We start from the raw sequence: 14,678 nt of genomic DNA, 5'->3' as shown, positions 1-14,678 counted from the left end.
GACTCTTTGATAGCAACAAGAACAAACACAAACCGGAAAACATTCGATTTAATTTTAAATATGCTGCAATTACATTCTGGAGTCTTGCCGCTGCTACATTTTAGCAAGTCATGTTCTAAAACTACCATTGGTAGACTGCAAACAGAAAGGGACAAAGTCAATGCATTACACTCCAAATACTAAAAGGACTGATTCAAAAGATAAAGCTCAAATAAGTAAAAGCCAGTGAAGTTACACAGTTTACACACAAAAACATGCAGTGACCTTTACTTCTACTGCAGTTTAAGTATTTCTTGACAGAATACTGCTGATGAAAAATAAAGTTTAAAACGTACGTGAGCTGCAGGAGTAGTTCTCATAGTAGAATAGTAGTAGCAGTAGTAATAGCAGTTGAAGTACAAGGTCAATTATATTCTTTCTTTCAAGTACATGACAGATTTAAAAAATAAAAATAAAAAATACAATGTGTTAGCCGTATATATAGTGCAAAAAATAAGAGGGAACTGCACTACACACATAAAAACTCTGAACATAACCAAACCGGGTTTCAGTTGGTATAAGCGGGGCCTTCCAACCACAATGCTTTCCACAGAGCAAATAATGCCAACGTTTCAATCTCAATGACCTTTATAAAGAATTTGGACAACAGCTTTTTGGAAAAAAAAAAACAAAAAAAAAACCAAACAGGTAAAACACACAAGTTAACTTGGTTAGTGCGTTAAGGTTAGTGTGGTAATAGATTATTTCATCCTCTCACCTATAAATCCTTAATTAATGTTATGGTGAGAAATGCTTTCTCTTTATGCATAGGTGCCCCCTGTAACTAGCAGCTCGTAGGCAGGATCCCGGCTTCTCCGGCACAGCACGACACATGCACACAGCATCCCCAGCATCTAAAGGAAATGCAACACTCAGTTAAAAGTACTCACACATTATAAGGTGGGAAGTCCTGCAACGTATAGCAGCACGTATTATACCAGACTTTAAAATATGTGTTGTTTTCATCATGGAACACTGGCTCGCACTGTGGTCGTTGCCTTTGAATAGCTTGACACTTCTGCTTCTAACGCTTAGAAAAGGTATGCCAAAATCATTTTACATCATAGGCCACATGCAGCCCACATTACAGAAAATGTATTAATTAAAAATTAGGGGCCGGATTTGACCTGGGCCTTACAATTGACACCTTTGACTTACAGCATGGTAAGTGCAAATACGTTTTTACCAGTGAGGAACTGGTTTCTTGGGAGTAGGTGGTGTGAAGCTGAAGCCTGTCACCTGCTACTCCATACTAAAAGTAATTTGAAATATAGATACCCAGTTCTGAGTAACCAGCTGTAATATTCAAAATGTTAATATATATTAATAAAATATTAATAAAATATTCATGGTATACCTAATAAGCAATCTTCTTCCTGAGTTAAATACCTGCATGGCAGCAAATGTCAGCGCAGTCCAGATGACATACATCATGATCTCCTGTAGTTTCTTCACAACAAGTGCTTCACAACCCTATAGAAGCATATAATATACATATTTAGATGAATATACAAGAAGAAGCTGTCACGTTAAAAATAAATAAATAAATAAATGTGTATCCAGCATGACAACTTGTGAGGAGATAAGAGATTGTTTACTTCTTGGTAGAGAGCTTCAGGATGAGTAAGAGACCCCGTACAGGTTCCAATGTTAGATTTGCAGCAGCTGATGGGTACGCTGTTGTTTTTTGATTTTTCATACCAGCGTGTGTGCTGCCAGTCTGAGTAATTGTGAATCCCACAACACTGAAGCTAAAGATAAAGAATCAAAAGTAATGTCAATTTCTTGCAAATACACATAAAAAACAAAACAAAACACACCACACACAAAAGAGACAGACAGCTGATAAAGAGAATATGATTTTTATCCTCACCTGTCTCTGAACATAGTCAATGGCGCGGCTCTGGGCGTTGCTATTTGTGCCGTTGTACTCATCATAAACTTTCATAATAGAACTATTAACTTCATTTTCAACCTGGGAAGAGTTTTAAAAAAAAAAAAGAAAAAAAAAAAGGTGAGAGCTAAGCGTTTGTTGACACATCTTCTTGAACAAATCAACTTTACACCAGAGTCACTTAATAGAATTTTCAGCGGTTGACTGGCTGGGTGTTATCAGAGAGATCTACTGTGCTAAAGGCTCAGAAAAAAACCAAACAAACATGTAGCAAGCTGTATTTGACTTCCTCACCTTTGCTCTGTAAATGTATCCAAGAACCACCACTGCCACTTCTGTCATGAAAACCAACAGGAGAATGACGACAAACTGTGGATTGAATTTCAAGATTAAAGACAAAGGGACAGTTGTCAAAAAGGTTATCTTTGGTCTGGTTTAAGTTACACTCACCCTACCTGTTAATTCATGCTTGGTGTTTTGCATTCAGGGCACTATATAATGCATCGTGAACTACACCTTTAATATTTAGCACACTCTTTAAACTGGTTTACTGACCGATGTAAGTCCACAGTAGCTCTCCCTCACTGTAGCGCAGCATCCAATTAGCCCAATGATGAATAGAAGGGCTCCAACTGCAATGATGATCACCGCTGGGATAAGAGTGTACACATCTTCAAAGAAGTGATCATAATCATCATATGTAATGAAGACATAGGCTCCAACATAGCAAAGGATACCAGCAGCGGCCTGTGGGTGACAAGAAAAAAAAAAACATTACAATAAATAGTATCCATTCAGGTATTATGTTTCAATTTACTCAATTCAGAGTCAAGGGCCTATCTCAGCAGTCACTGGGTAAAAAGCTAACACAGAGAGACAAACAACCATTCACGCTTAACCTAACCCCCTTTAAACTGTATGAGAAAGAGACAGGCGAGAACATGCTAATTCTGCATATAAAGGCCCCAGCCTGGATTTGAACCCAACGCATTCTCGCTGTGAAGCAACCGTGCTGCAGCGATTAGCACAATAAGTGTATTGCCACCGTGGCAACAGACCTTTGCCATAGGGCCGTTTCACATGTGTCTTAGTGCACTAGGTATGAACTCTAATTCTTAAAAACAACATGCTAGGATCGGTTTTACATAACTACTGTACAGTTAATCAGCACTAACTGTCCTCATCCCCAGAGACTATCATGTACAATACAGTGGACCTTAACATTATACTCCAGTACATTTCAAAGAAACATGCTGAGAGTTAGATTTACTTTGTAGCCACGTCCAACAAATAAAATAAAAAGAAATAATGCATCTGCTTAAACTTCTGTTAAAGTTCTTAAGTTATGATAACACAGCAATATCTATGTCACACAAGTACACAAAAAGGTAGCTTCACTTCAGGAAGCAACATAGCAAACAGATCTTTTAATATAAAACGTAATGACACATGGTTCATTTAATATAAGCTCATAGCGGAAACCTAAATATCTCATCAGCAATAGTCACGTTTTTGGGCTGCCTCTTGAAGCTAGCCCGTCACTAGTGAGACAAAGGTCGCAGCAAGCTAAGCAGCTGGCGGCACACAAACACACAGCTAGCTACAGCCGGTTAAATGTGACGCACGTTTAAAACCGACATAAACCTCCAAACTTACCCAAAAAATCAGGTTTAGAAAGACCAACACCGTCTTCGACGATGTGATGCCACACTGCCCCATCGTCAACACGAGTTTTTAAAGCTGTTCGTTTCGGAAAAATAATGCAGGTTTCTAGTCAGACATCTCCCAGCTGGCCCCACCATTCACTCTCCATAACCTTAACAACACACCGTTGGACAGCTGCCTGCGACACAGCGCCCCCAACAGCAGAACTGCGACAACACACCCTGCACAAACACACAAGTTAACCACGCCCCCGAAATGGTGACTGGTGCCTTAAAGCTTACTGTCCGGTTTATCTGACCAGCCTTTAAGCAATATTCTTTTCAAGCCAAGAAGCTATTATTGTGTTACAAATGATAAAAATGTAGCAAATGTTAAAAACCCGACATATCAATTTTATTTATATATAAAGCTGCTAGTTGCCATCTAGTGGTATGACATAAACTCACCGCCACTTTGTTAGGTACACTTCTACACCTGCTCGTTAATGCAAATATGAAATCAGCCTCTATTACATGATAGAGTAACTCTGAACGTGGCATGGTTGTGTAGAGGTGGATGCTCCAGCTGCCTGCCACCTTGCTGCTAGAAAACCTGCATTTTGCCAATGAGGGACAGTACAGGATATTTTTATTTTATTCTGTTCAATTTTATTGTTTGTTGTTTTGGATTAGTCTGAGTATTTCTGTTAGTCTGATCTATTGGGATTTTCACACACAAACCTTTCTTGGGTTAATAGAAAACAGCCAGAAAAAGAGAAAATATGCAGTGATTGAATGAGCTGACAGGGATGCACCAGTAACTTAAACAACCACTTGTTACAACTAAAGTATGTAGAACAGGACCTGAATATGCAATACATCAGTGACAGAAGACCGCATAAGTGCCACCTTTGTCAGCTGACAAATCTGAAACAACAGTGTGATGCTATCAAGTAAACACGAGCCAAACTCTTTGAAGAGTGTTTTCAGTATCTTGTTAAATCTAGGCCACAAAGAATTACAAGTCTTGCCGCAAAAGGTGCTAAACACAGTACTAGTAAGGTGCATCTAATACAGTGACTGTTTAATTAAGGGTTGTCAAACTCATTTTAGTTCACAGGCCACAAACTACACATTGTAGTACAACTATTGCACAATAACATATAATCCTCTAAAAGTCTTCTTTATTAATGAGTAAAGAAGTGCAAATACATAAGTAGCATCTAATAAGCTAACCATTTCTGAAACAGTTAACATGTGAAAGTTTTGTACCTTTATAGATCCACTGTCGAGTGTTTTATCTTTATGATTCCTATCATTTGTCTACATTTAAAATGCTTTTATGTTCCCCATTCAATTTTATCTGCCTTGATCTCACCTTATCAATCACTAAATCCATTAATTTTATCTCAGGTCTTCCTCTCTCCTCCACTATCCCTCCTCTGCATATGTCCAAACCATCTCAGCCTTGCCTCTCTAAATTTGTCTCCACACTGCTCAACCTGAGCTGCCATCTTGGTTTCTTGTCTTTTTTGTCAATGCCACCATCTCCAAACCATACATCATAGCAGATTTTACAACCTTCACTTTCACTCTTGCTGCTATCTTCCATCACAAATCACCACTGACACCTGCCTGTGCTCTAATAAGCAGTTTTTCCACTTTAACAAAACCATCCAATGGGCCAAAATTGACCTTCTATCAGGCTGGCTGTTTCCTGAGGGCTCCATGCTTGACATTCCTGGTTTAATTCTCATCCTTGACTCTCATACTTAAAACATTTCAAGTGTGGAATTACTAGTCAGGTTATGTGATCTCAAAAACAGAGAAGGAGCAATGTTTAAAATTTAAAAAGATAATTTCTTTCTAAAAAAAATAAAAAATAGAAGTATCTCTAATCAGGTCATTAAAAATATCATGTACCTTTTGTTGTGGCTTTTACACAGAAATTTATTAAATTACAACCATTAGGAATACAGTATATCAGCAGAACATTGTTGTGAGCAAATACTGCAGTAGCTGATGTTTATCTGTTGTTACATCAATTTTTTTGCTTGCATGAAAGTTTAAAGATAAATAAAGATAAGTAAAGTTAAAAACAATGAAAACTTCTTTGTTTCCCTGGGAATAAAGTCAGAATAAATAACCACAAAAAGAACCAACTAAACACAGAGTAATAAAATGTCACTGGTCACATTACTTGACTCAGGATTACACAACTGCATTGCTAGATACATTCTTGTTGTAGTTTCAAACTAAGAGAAAATAAACATGCACTGAAAACACAAGGTTTCATATAAGGGAGAAACTGATAAGCCATGCCCAAAGCTCAAGATCACTTTCAAAGTTTAGAAACCACACATTTAGATTATGCACATAGTTCAAATGTTAACATTTTCATTGAATTGGCAACTGTCACTAAAGACACAGAAAACTATCAACACAGTACTGGCAGTAATTTTGCTCTATTTGTGTGCAAATATGTTTTACAGGCACATGATTTGAAAAAGAAGCACAATAACACACGTCTCACTGCTTGCAATAGTTTACTTCGTAGCTGAGGAGAAGCTAAAATCAGCATGTGTGCCAAATATTTTGTCCCAGTGACTGAAGTGCGGTGCAAAGTTTGTATTGGGTTTCTGATGGTGCACATCATGTTTGCTGGGCCCTCCGTAGATGCCAAATGGTATCAGACGAGATGTGGACCAGGGGAAATCATAGCCGCAGTGATCTTCTATAGAAACATACACATGCAACACCATGAAGGCCCATGTAGTGAACAGGTGACATCTCAGGATCACAGGATTCAGGGTGGTCCAGAAGCCCACTGTAACCAGCTCCCAGCCACCAAGACACTGAGTCGCAAGAGCAAAGGGAGACGAGTAATTGTGATGGATGGCGTGGAAGGTGACATACAGCCAGCGGATCCTGTGATGGAGCAGGTGCCAAATGAAGTACTGCAAGTCAAAAAGCAGGAGGTTGCCTATCGCCCCGGCGATCAGCTCCAGTAGGAACGGAGCCTGGTCTGGCAGGTCGGCGGGTGGCCTCCACGCCCACTGGGCCACAGATGCTGGAAGCACAAGAAACACATGGTTGTACAAGGTGACACCTGCACAGTGCAGCAATGCAGAGGCCGTTGGTCGACGGCTCGGCTGTATCTTGAATTGCTGAACCCACGGCCATTTATCCCCCATTATGTCACAAAGAAGGAAAGGGATGCAGAAGACAAAGTATGAAGAGACAGTCAGCACAATGGGGAAGAGCGGAGATCGCAAATAGTCTGTGTAGTTGAGCCTCAGGCTGTCCCACAGAGGCTGCAGCAAAGACTTTTCTCTTGACCAACTCATCCAAATATCTACACTGGTTTCTACAAGATCCATGATGAATTAAAAAAGAAAAAAAAAACACAGTGAAGGTGTCTGAGGAATGAAGGTGCTTCAGCCAGAAACAGCAGCTTTGGCAAACACTTTTTCCATGTGTGTGTCGGCTTAGGCTTTTCTGTCTGTGTGGTATCAAGTGGCAGCCAGGTACAATAAATTATTTATACACCCTGTGCAACAGGTAACTTATAGCTCTCCACACAGGAACTGTTGACATATAGGTGATTATTCTGTCTTCTGTTTATGCTGCATCTCCTGTTTGGTTGGTGTATTTTTTCATTTTCACTTATATAAAATAAATACTGTGACGTCTTGCACAGGTCTAGCCATAAAAACAGATGAGTTAAAGAAGAGACATATAGGACAAAAGAGAATGGGAATTTTTTTTTTAAATCTGAAAAACCATAGAAACAACTATCAGGTCTTTACAGGAAAATAAATATATTTAAAATTAAATACAAGGTCATACGTATTTAAAGCAGTTCATACTGTAGAAGGCAGAAGAGGAAGATAGCCTCACCACAAAGTCCATTTACTTATCAGATGCTTTCCTTCATAACAAAGGATGTTACCAGCGGATGATGTTTTCACTGTACAGCTGTTTTGGATTTCATTTTTAGCCACTCAGTTCAGGATTATCCATGCTAGCTTTGTTCTCCTGTGCTCAAAGGCTCCAGAACAGCTACTGACAATTTTTTTCAAGTTTATTTTTGTTTCCTTTGATTTTATTTAATTCGTTCTACCTAGAAATATTTTATTTACCGTCCCTGGCACCAGTTTTTATATGTGCATATTATTTTGGAGCCTATATGTATTATTCGAATACGTTTCGAGGAATAATAGTATTAAAAGCCTTTTTGTCGCATATTATGACGCATAACTCTTGCGCTGATGTTTTTACAGTCCACGGTTAAGACGTTTTATAGCACGTATCGCTGACCGTGCAGTCACCTGATATGTAGCAGCCTTAAACGGTTGTTTGAGGGTTTTTTTTTAAGACTGGTACTTGTCGTTATCACGCTTGACAAGCTTTTACGAGAAACTCCGTGCATAAACGAGGTAATTTCGTCTTTTTAATTAACTCCTTTATAAAGTAAACATTAGCATGCGTACAGTCGTACGTAAAGTTTAGCTAACTTTGCTAGCTAAATCGTGAGCGTTTGAGTTTTGTATTATCTTCGATGTTGACTAGCTTTTTACTGCTAAGTTAGTAATTATGACAGAGAAATACTGCCCATATGCTATTTATGATATGATATGATATCGCATTAACGGTGGGTGATTTCTAGTTATAGCTGTAAGTGGTGGAGATGGTCAAAAGACACCGGTCAGGTCAAGTGTAACTAATTTCAGCAAAAGCATTTAACTTCGTTGTCATTCTTACGCTCACAGAAAAAATAAATAGGTCAAGTTGACATAAAACTGGTTAAAGTCCATCCCCTGACGCAGTTTGCGATTTACAAATGGACTGCGCATGCTCAGAACTCACCATAGCGTATATGAGCACGTCTTTCATGGCTTGAAAGAGTTTATTTTATTTAAACGAAAGGGCACTGATACTGTAGAATTTGGCAGTGTTCCAATACAAAGTAAAAATAGGCCGGTATCACAAATACTGATACCCATGAAGCCAGCTTATGAAGGGGAGAAACGTGTGTGGATTAATGAAGTTAATGCATATGCTTAATTTGAATGCTTTTTAATGACAAATAAAGATGGGATTTTTGCTTTCCACTGTCAGTTAACACAACAAAACACATTTCACAGCGTTTTGAAACATTTTTTTTCTTTTGAGACCCGGAATGTAAACAAAGTTGCCCGGAAAGGACTTTGTGTCGACTTGTTTTGTTTTTAACGTGCTGTTTAAATAAAATAAAATAAAAAACCTTGAAAATTAACATAAAAGCGTTATTTTAGTCAGATATTTTCATATTTCATGTCTGAGATATTTCTTTCCGGTCAACTCAAGTAATTAACACGTTACAATAGGCCTAATATATTATTTGAATGTCAAAGTAAATGGTAAATGGTAAATGGCCTGTATTTATATAGCGCTTTTCTAGTCCCTAAGGACCCCAAAGCGCTTTACATATCCAGTCATCCACCCATTCACGCACACATTCACACACTGGTGATGGTAAGCTACATTGTAGCCACAGCCACCCTGGGGCGCACTGACAGAGGCGAGGCTGCCGGACACTGGCGCCACCGGGCCCTCTGACCACCACCAGTAGGCAACGGGTGAAGTGTCTTGCCCAAGGACACAACGACAGAGAAAGTAACAATCATGATGACTATTCTCACTCGCATGACTGCAGGACAACAAATCACAGCATAGCAGGGACGAGGGTGCTTGAAAGGAGTGAGTGGTGTTTGCACAAACTATTGATATCAATCCACCCACCTGTAATTCACAGTACTGTATGATCTGTTTCTTGAATTTAATGAAGGCTTGTATTAGTAGAATAGGCCAAGCCTGTCTAAAACTTGTTTTTATTCATCCAGGTATTAATAGCAATGGTGAATAGTGAGGAAGAGAGGATGGAAGAAGGTGGTTTAGAGGGAGTAACTCCAGCACAGCAGCTGTGCCGCTTCTTTTCTCAAGGACGTCATTGCAACTTTGGGAAAAAGTGTAAATTTCTGCATGTAAGAGATGATGGCAAAGCTCATGGGAAGGAAACCGTCAGCACATCCTACCCAGCTGCATCAGTGGGCCACAGGCCATCACCTGTCCGCCGGCCATGCCGCTACTTCATCGCAGGACACTGCACCATGGAAGACAGATGTCGGTTCTGGCATCCACCACAGTTAGCCCTACTGGATGACCAGCCTGTTCCAGGCAATCAGACGAGAGCTGAACAGAGAATTCAACCAGTGCCTCACCCCAGCGTCCTTCAGGAGGTGAAGCTGAGTGACATGACAGAGGATATCGCCAAACAGCTACAAGACACAGAGATCGGTCAGCTGAAGAAGCGTTTTCCCAAAGATCAGCTGATTATTCAGGAACGTAGTGATGGGAAAGTTACTTATTACCGTGCAACTGTAGAGGCCACAGATCCAGACTGGGTAAACACTTCATTTGTTCTTCAAGAGCTTAGTGGGAAAACCCATATACACATCACTTCTCTTAATACAGTACAACTCTGTTTTAATTTGTAAGCAAGTTCTCTCCTTAATTGAGAGCAACACAGAAGACCAGTGATGTCACAGAGTAACAAATACTGAAGTTTGTTTCTATTCATAAGGCAATATGAAAGCTCACACAGTAAATTTTAATTCAGTTGGTAATTGGTGCAAGATAATTCAGGCCCAGTGTTAAACTGAAACACTAAGCTTGAATTGTTGTAATGCGAAAGAGTTAAAGATTTATTTATTTAAGCATGTATATAAATATTTACAGTTGTACTACTTTAAATTGTCTGTAAGCTACCAACTGCTGTAAGACCTAAAAGTCCAGTCTGATCATAATTTAGGCTACAATTCACAATTATTAATGAGCTAACTTTAATACTTTGGTAATATTATTAGGTTGAAAAAATGAACATAGCAGTTCATTGCAGTCTTACCTGGAAATTTATTCTGATGTTGCATTTTAACTTACAGCCTTTTGATCTGAAAGAAATTGACATCATGGTGAGCTTTCCAGACAATTACCCACAAGAGGTAAAGACCGCTGCTTCTTCTTAAACCACAGTTCCTCTAATATTCCACACTAAGAATGATTGTCATGGAAAGAACAGTTTGTCATCATTTTGATATTTATTTATTTTTCTTAGATTTTTACTTTGGATATACCCCTGGACCAGGATCTGCCTTCTGTAATGGCGAGGTAAACGCAGTTGTGGTTCATTTCTATGTGTTTATTGCATTGATAGCTGTTGCAGTCATCTCTACAAAATCTTTTGCTAAATAGGCATGTACAGCAAGCATCGTTGGAGTGGCTTCAAGCCAAGCATTCGACCAATCAGCTCATGGGAAAGGTAGAGCTGCTTTTCAGGCCTTTTCTTCGCTGGCTGGATCGCAGCTTGGAGAGGCTGTTTACTGAAGGAGCCCGGCAGGTGAGATTGAAGTCTAATCATTGTGTTTCAAGCTCAGTATATATATCAAAATGACCTGCAAGATCTCTTTCTCTCTTGCTCTTTTTTTTTTTTTGCAGTTGAAAAAAGACATTGATTTAGAAAAAGCTGGACTGCAGTTTATACCCTATCAGGAGCTCCAGGTAACTGTGTCTGAAACATCTGAGCCTGCGTCTGATGCTGCTGCTGCAGACAGAGATGAGGATATTGAAATGACACAGGAGGAAGGGAAGTTGGTGCAGCAGGAGAATCTAGGTGGTGATGAAGGGACAGAGAAAGAGGAGACGAGTCATCTGGTGGAGAACATTAAGATCAGCGACCCTCGCCGAGGCACAGAGGTAAAGCTGCTGGGATTGATGCTGGGAGAGAACACCGCCACTGTAGTCGCCCCGCAAATTACTGTTTCTCTTCAGTGTAACAGGTAATGAAGATAAGAAAGCATCAGACACTGTTTTTTGTTTTGTTTTTTCAGAGTGAGAGCCCATCCACAGTTCTAACATTCTAACTCTGTTTACAGGTGTAAGGTGACTGCAGACCTGACACTCACTGGAAGGACCCCCTGCTCGGCTCAGTGTGAAAACTGTACCACAAGCATAAGTGCAGCATTCAGACCCTGCATGCTTCACCATTACAGTGATATCCTGGGTTACTTGGATCTCCAAAACACTACAGCTGTGGACCTAGTACTTCAGGAGTGTGAACTCACTGTGGGCTGCCTGAGCTGTTCCCAAGAGGGCCCAATGCAGGTGACGAAACATGTTATGCTTAACATACCAGAACAGCTGCGCTGTGAAATTTCATGCAACCGAAAACAAATGTTTTTTTCCATCAGAACCTTGCCTATGGACAAACAAAGGAGTTCAATTGTGAAAACTGCCACACCAAACTCAGCATCCTGGCTGAGAGCACTAAATTTCACTACATTCAGCCTCGCACCAATAAAACAGGTCAGAGCTCATCTACATATGACATCATTACAATATAAGGATATGTCAACAGTTTAAAAAACGAAAGCTACTCGATTAAGCATGAGCATTTATAGATACTGAAATAAACTTACGCCTCATCAGACCACAAGGGCTAAACTACTGTGTCTGTTTTGCTTTCTCATTTTGTGCAGGGTCAAGTGGTGTCAGTTACAAGACATTAAGAGATCCTGCTGTGCAAAAAGGGAAGCCACTGCCAGAAAAAGGAACATGCAAACATTTCAAACAAAGCCACCGCTGGCTAAGGTATTGTCCTCCCTCTGACCTTTCTCTTTCTTATGTGTCTGTACAAGAGGTTTAATAAATGCACGTGGGAGTCGGTGAAAGATTTGTACCCATTTTTTCAGGTTTCCCTGCTGTGGTCGGACCTACCCCTGCGATGTGTGCCATGATGAGAACCAGGACCACCCCATGGAACTCGCCACGCGCATGATTTGTGGTTTCTGTGCTAAAGAACAGGTGGACTATAGATTTGAAATTTCATTAAATCTTACTTGTCAGTCTGTATATTAGTGTAAACCTTACAGTCTGCTCATTGAAAGTCTAATATAAAGTCTAATAACCAAGGTAAAGTATCAGTGCATGTATAACAGGAAAGGCTCTGTTTTGAGTTGCAAATTAATTATTTTTCATTAAAAATGTATTTGCTTACATCTGGGAATATAAATGCATGGTAGATTACGGCTCTAAATGATAACAAAATGTCATCCAAACTGTGTTTGCTCTTGCAGCCATATGGCAATGGAAAGCCATGCGTCAGCTGTGGAGGCATGATGACGAGAGGCACGTACACCAGCCACTGGGAGGGAGGACAGGGGTGTAGAAACAAAGTCAAAATGAGCAGGTACTTAATTACATTAAGGTTCATATCCTGGGAACTAATAATTAAAATTTTATGGGATTAGTTTTTCTTTTTTCTTTCTTTCTTTCTTTCTTTCTTTCTTTCTTTCTTTCTTTCTTTCTTTCTTTCTTTTTTTTTTTTTTTTAAAAAATCTCTGATTTTAAAAAATTAAGGTTTTATTCTCCTTTCTCTTCAGAAATGATCGACAGAAATATGGCAACTCCAACAAAACGGTTTCGAGGAAGGCAGCCGCTGAGAAGAAGTAGTTGGTGAAGAAGAGCCTCATTGCATTCTTTTATCACAAATCATTACGATACACAAATCATTATTTCAATGAAACTGTCCTTTTCCACAATAAATTCTGTGTTTGAGATCATTTGGTGTCAGAACCGTTAATATTATTACAATGTGGTATTTAAACTCTTAGATCAAATATGATTTCAGTTAGAGGACTTTGTGCTCCTTTAAGCCATAAGGTCAGTTTACAGAACATTAAATTACATTGAAGTGTCCTGGTATTTGCAATATTATATTAGTTAGTGCAGTATTAAATGTTCCTTAAGATTAGAATCTTATTTTCAGAGGTCATCTGGCAAAGAAAGGGCAGCATTAGCAGGATTGACCCAGTGACTTAAAGTGTATGGAGGTCAGTTGGTCTCATTACACAGATTAAACACTAAACTTAACCTAGTTAGTCTAATCTAGCTGACCCTGTTGATCCTCTTGTAACAGCAATCTACAGCCAAAATGCACAGAGGACTGCAAAAGTCTCAAGTCATCCCACATTTTTTTTAAATTTGTACTTTCAAGGAGGCAGACTTTCTTGTAATTTTAAGGTGATATTGGGGAAACAGCTCTCCATACTTTGGACATTCCCCTCTTTTTCATTTAATTTCAGTCCCGTCCATTTACAGAGGAATACATTTTTGAGTTGTTAGTTTTAATTTTTTAAGCAATATTAATATCGACATATGAATCATTCAAATATATAAAAACTACCTTTAAGGGAATTAGATGTCTTTTGGAAAAAGTGTTAGGCACTTTGTTACTAGCAGCCTGTAGCAAAAAACATTTTTTTCTTCCAATTTATTAAATTGGCTCTACCAATAAAAGACAAAGATGACACAGCTAGGCATAAAATTGTATTTTTACACCAACATTGGCTATTAGCTGAAAACTTGACATAGGATCGCCATGGTGTGGAGTGTCTTTAAGCTCATCACCACTGCATGGGAGAGGCAAAAGACTGAGGTGTGGGAAAACTACACAAGAACTGGACTGAAAATCAGTGGCAACAGGTCTGATGGTGATTAATCAAACTTTGAAATCTTCGGTTCAAATTGTCTTTAATATGTATAAATGAGGACAGAAGAGTGGCGGTGAGTGTCTACAGCCGTCTGTAAAACACGGCGGAGGCTGTGTCCTGGTTTGCAGCTGTATTTCAGCCACTGGCGTTTAAGATCTTGTCGAAATTAATGAAATCGGATTTGGCTCCAGCATGCAACACCATCTGAAAAGAGTCCGAATGGCAACAACTTCATTGTTCAGGCAATGCAGTAAAAGCATACCTGGATAGAAAACTAGAATAAATATGATTAACTTTTAATCTCCTTAGGAGTGAACTCTGCTTTCCTTTATATGCTATATTTACATGTATGTTTACACATTTCTCAATTAATCGCTGCGCACAGATAACACTCCAGCTTTTCACTGAGCCATTAATGAGTGTAAGAGAGAAATATACAACGAACTAAACAAAAGAGAAATAAGTCCGTTTCCGAACATCAAGACAGCCAAAAAAAAATCCTTGAAATATTCC

General features: G+C 39.2%; 3 protein-coding genes across 5 annotated transcripts; 1 reads left to right on the top strand and 2 right to left on the bottom strand.

Moving 5' to 3' along the window:
• Positions 1-30: 30 nt before the first annotated feature.
• On the bottom strand, positions 31-3,789 carry tspan3a (tetraspanin 3a). The gene is made up of 7 exons (XM_085282150.1): positions 3,590-3,789; positions 2,489-2,680; positions 2,228-2,302; positions 1,913-2,014; positions 1,638-1,790; positions 1,429-1,512; positions 31-893 (listed from the first exon to the last, which is right to left on the bottom strand). The coding sequence occupies exons 1-7, from the start codon at positions 3,650-3,652 to the stop codon at positions 801-803; spliced, it is 762 nt and encodes a 253-aa protein (XP_085138276.1). The 5' UTR covers positions 3,653-3,789; the 3' UTR covers positions 31-800.
• A 1,492-nt stretch (positions 3,790-5,281) lies between these two features.
• On the bottom strand, positions 5,282-7,660 carry ch25hl1.2 (cholesterol 25-hydroxylase like 1, tandem duplicate 2). Its single transcript, XM_085282146.1, has one exon. The coding sequence runs from the start codon at positions 6,954-6,956 to the stop codon at positions 6,123-6,125; it is 834 nt and encodes a 277-aa protein (XP_085138272.1). The 5' UTR covers positions 6,957-7,660; the 3' UTR covers positions 5,282-6,122.
• A 174-nt stretch (positions 7,661-7,834) lies between these two features.
• Positions 7,835-13,235, top strand: LOC146569684 (uncharacterized). Of its 3 annotated transcripts, none has more exons than XM_085282145.1 (13): positions 7,835-8,015; positions 9,275-9,318; positions 9,462-10,022; positions 10,560-10,619; positions 10,733-10,785; positions 10,870-11,014; positions 11,113-11,453; positions 11,550-11,778; positions 11,865-11,979; positions 12,153-12,264; positions 12,366-12,477; positions 12,750-12,862; positions 13,056-13,235. In XM_085282145.1, the coding sequence occupies exons 3-13, from the start codon at positions 9,474-9,476 to the stop codon at positions 13,123-13,125; spliced, it is 1,899 nt and encodes a 632-aa protein (XP_085138271.1). In that variant the 5' UTR covers positions 7,835-8,015; positions 9,275-9,318; positions 9,462-9,473; the 3' UTR covers positions 13,126-13,235. The 3 variants fall into 3 exon arrangements, with proteins under 3 accessions (XP_085138271.1, XP_085138270.1, XP_085138269.1); XM_085282144.1 differs by having other exon boundaries at positions 9,110-9,318; XM_085282143.1 differs by lacking the exon at positions 9,275-9,318.
• Positions 13,236-14,678: the final 1,443 nt, after the last annotated feature.

Source organism: Mchenga conophoros, linkage group LG7 (genome assembly GCF_057382185.1).
Source record: "Mchenga conophoros isolate Kocher_MC1m ecotype Shallow Benthic linkage group LG7, M_conophoros_male_GT1.1, whole genome shotgun sequence".
Lineage (NCBI taxonomy): Eukaryota > Metazoa > Chordata > Actinopteri > Cichliformes > Cichlidae > Mchenga > Mchenga conophoros.
This window is presented reverse-complemented; position numbering and strand designations above follow the sequence as displayed.

What these genes read in the sequence shown, in the direction of transcription:
- tspan3a (XM_085282150.1), bottom strand. Translation starts at nt 3,652, where the DNA reads ATGGGGCAGTGTGGCATCACATCGTCGAAGACGGTGTTGGTCTTTCTA. An exon ending in TTCTAAACCTGATTTTTTGG is followed by an intron (nt 2,681 to 3,589) that starts GTAAGTTTGGAG and finishes TGTCACCCACAG; the next exon opens with GCCGCTGCTGGTATCCTTTG. An exon ending in TGACATTTGCTGCCATGCAG is followed by an intron (nt 894 to 1,428) that starts GTATTTAACTCA and finishes CATTTCCTTTAG; the next exon opens with ATGCTGGGGATGCTGTGTGC.
- ch25hl1.2 (XM_085282146.1), bottom strand. Translation starts at nt 6,956, where the DNA reads ATGGATCTTGTAGAAACCAGTGTAGATATTTGGATGAGTTGGTCAAGA.
- LOC146569684 (XM_085282143.1), top strand. Translation starts at nt 9,474, where the DNA reads ATGGTGAATAGTGAGGAAGAGAGGATGGAAGAAGGTGGTTTAGAGGGA. An exon ending in GTTTCTGTGCTAAAGAACAG is followed by an intron (nt 12,478 to 12,749) that starts GTGGACTATAGA and finishes TTGCTCTTGCAG; the next exon opens with CCATATGGCAATGGAAAGCC. An exon ending in AACAAAGTCAAAATGAGCAG is followed by an intron (nt 12,863 to 13,055) that starts GTACTTAATTAC and finishes CTTTCTCTTCAG; the next exon opens with AAATGATCGACAGAAATATG.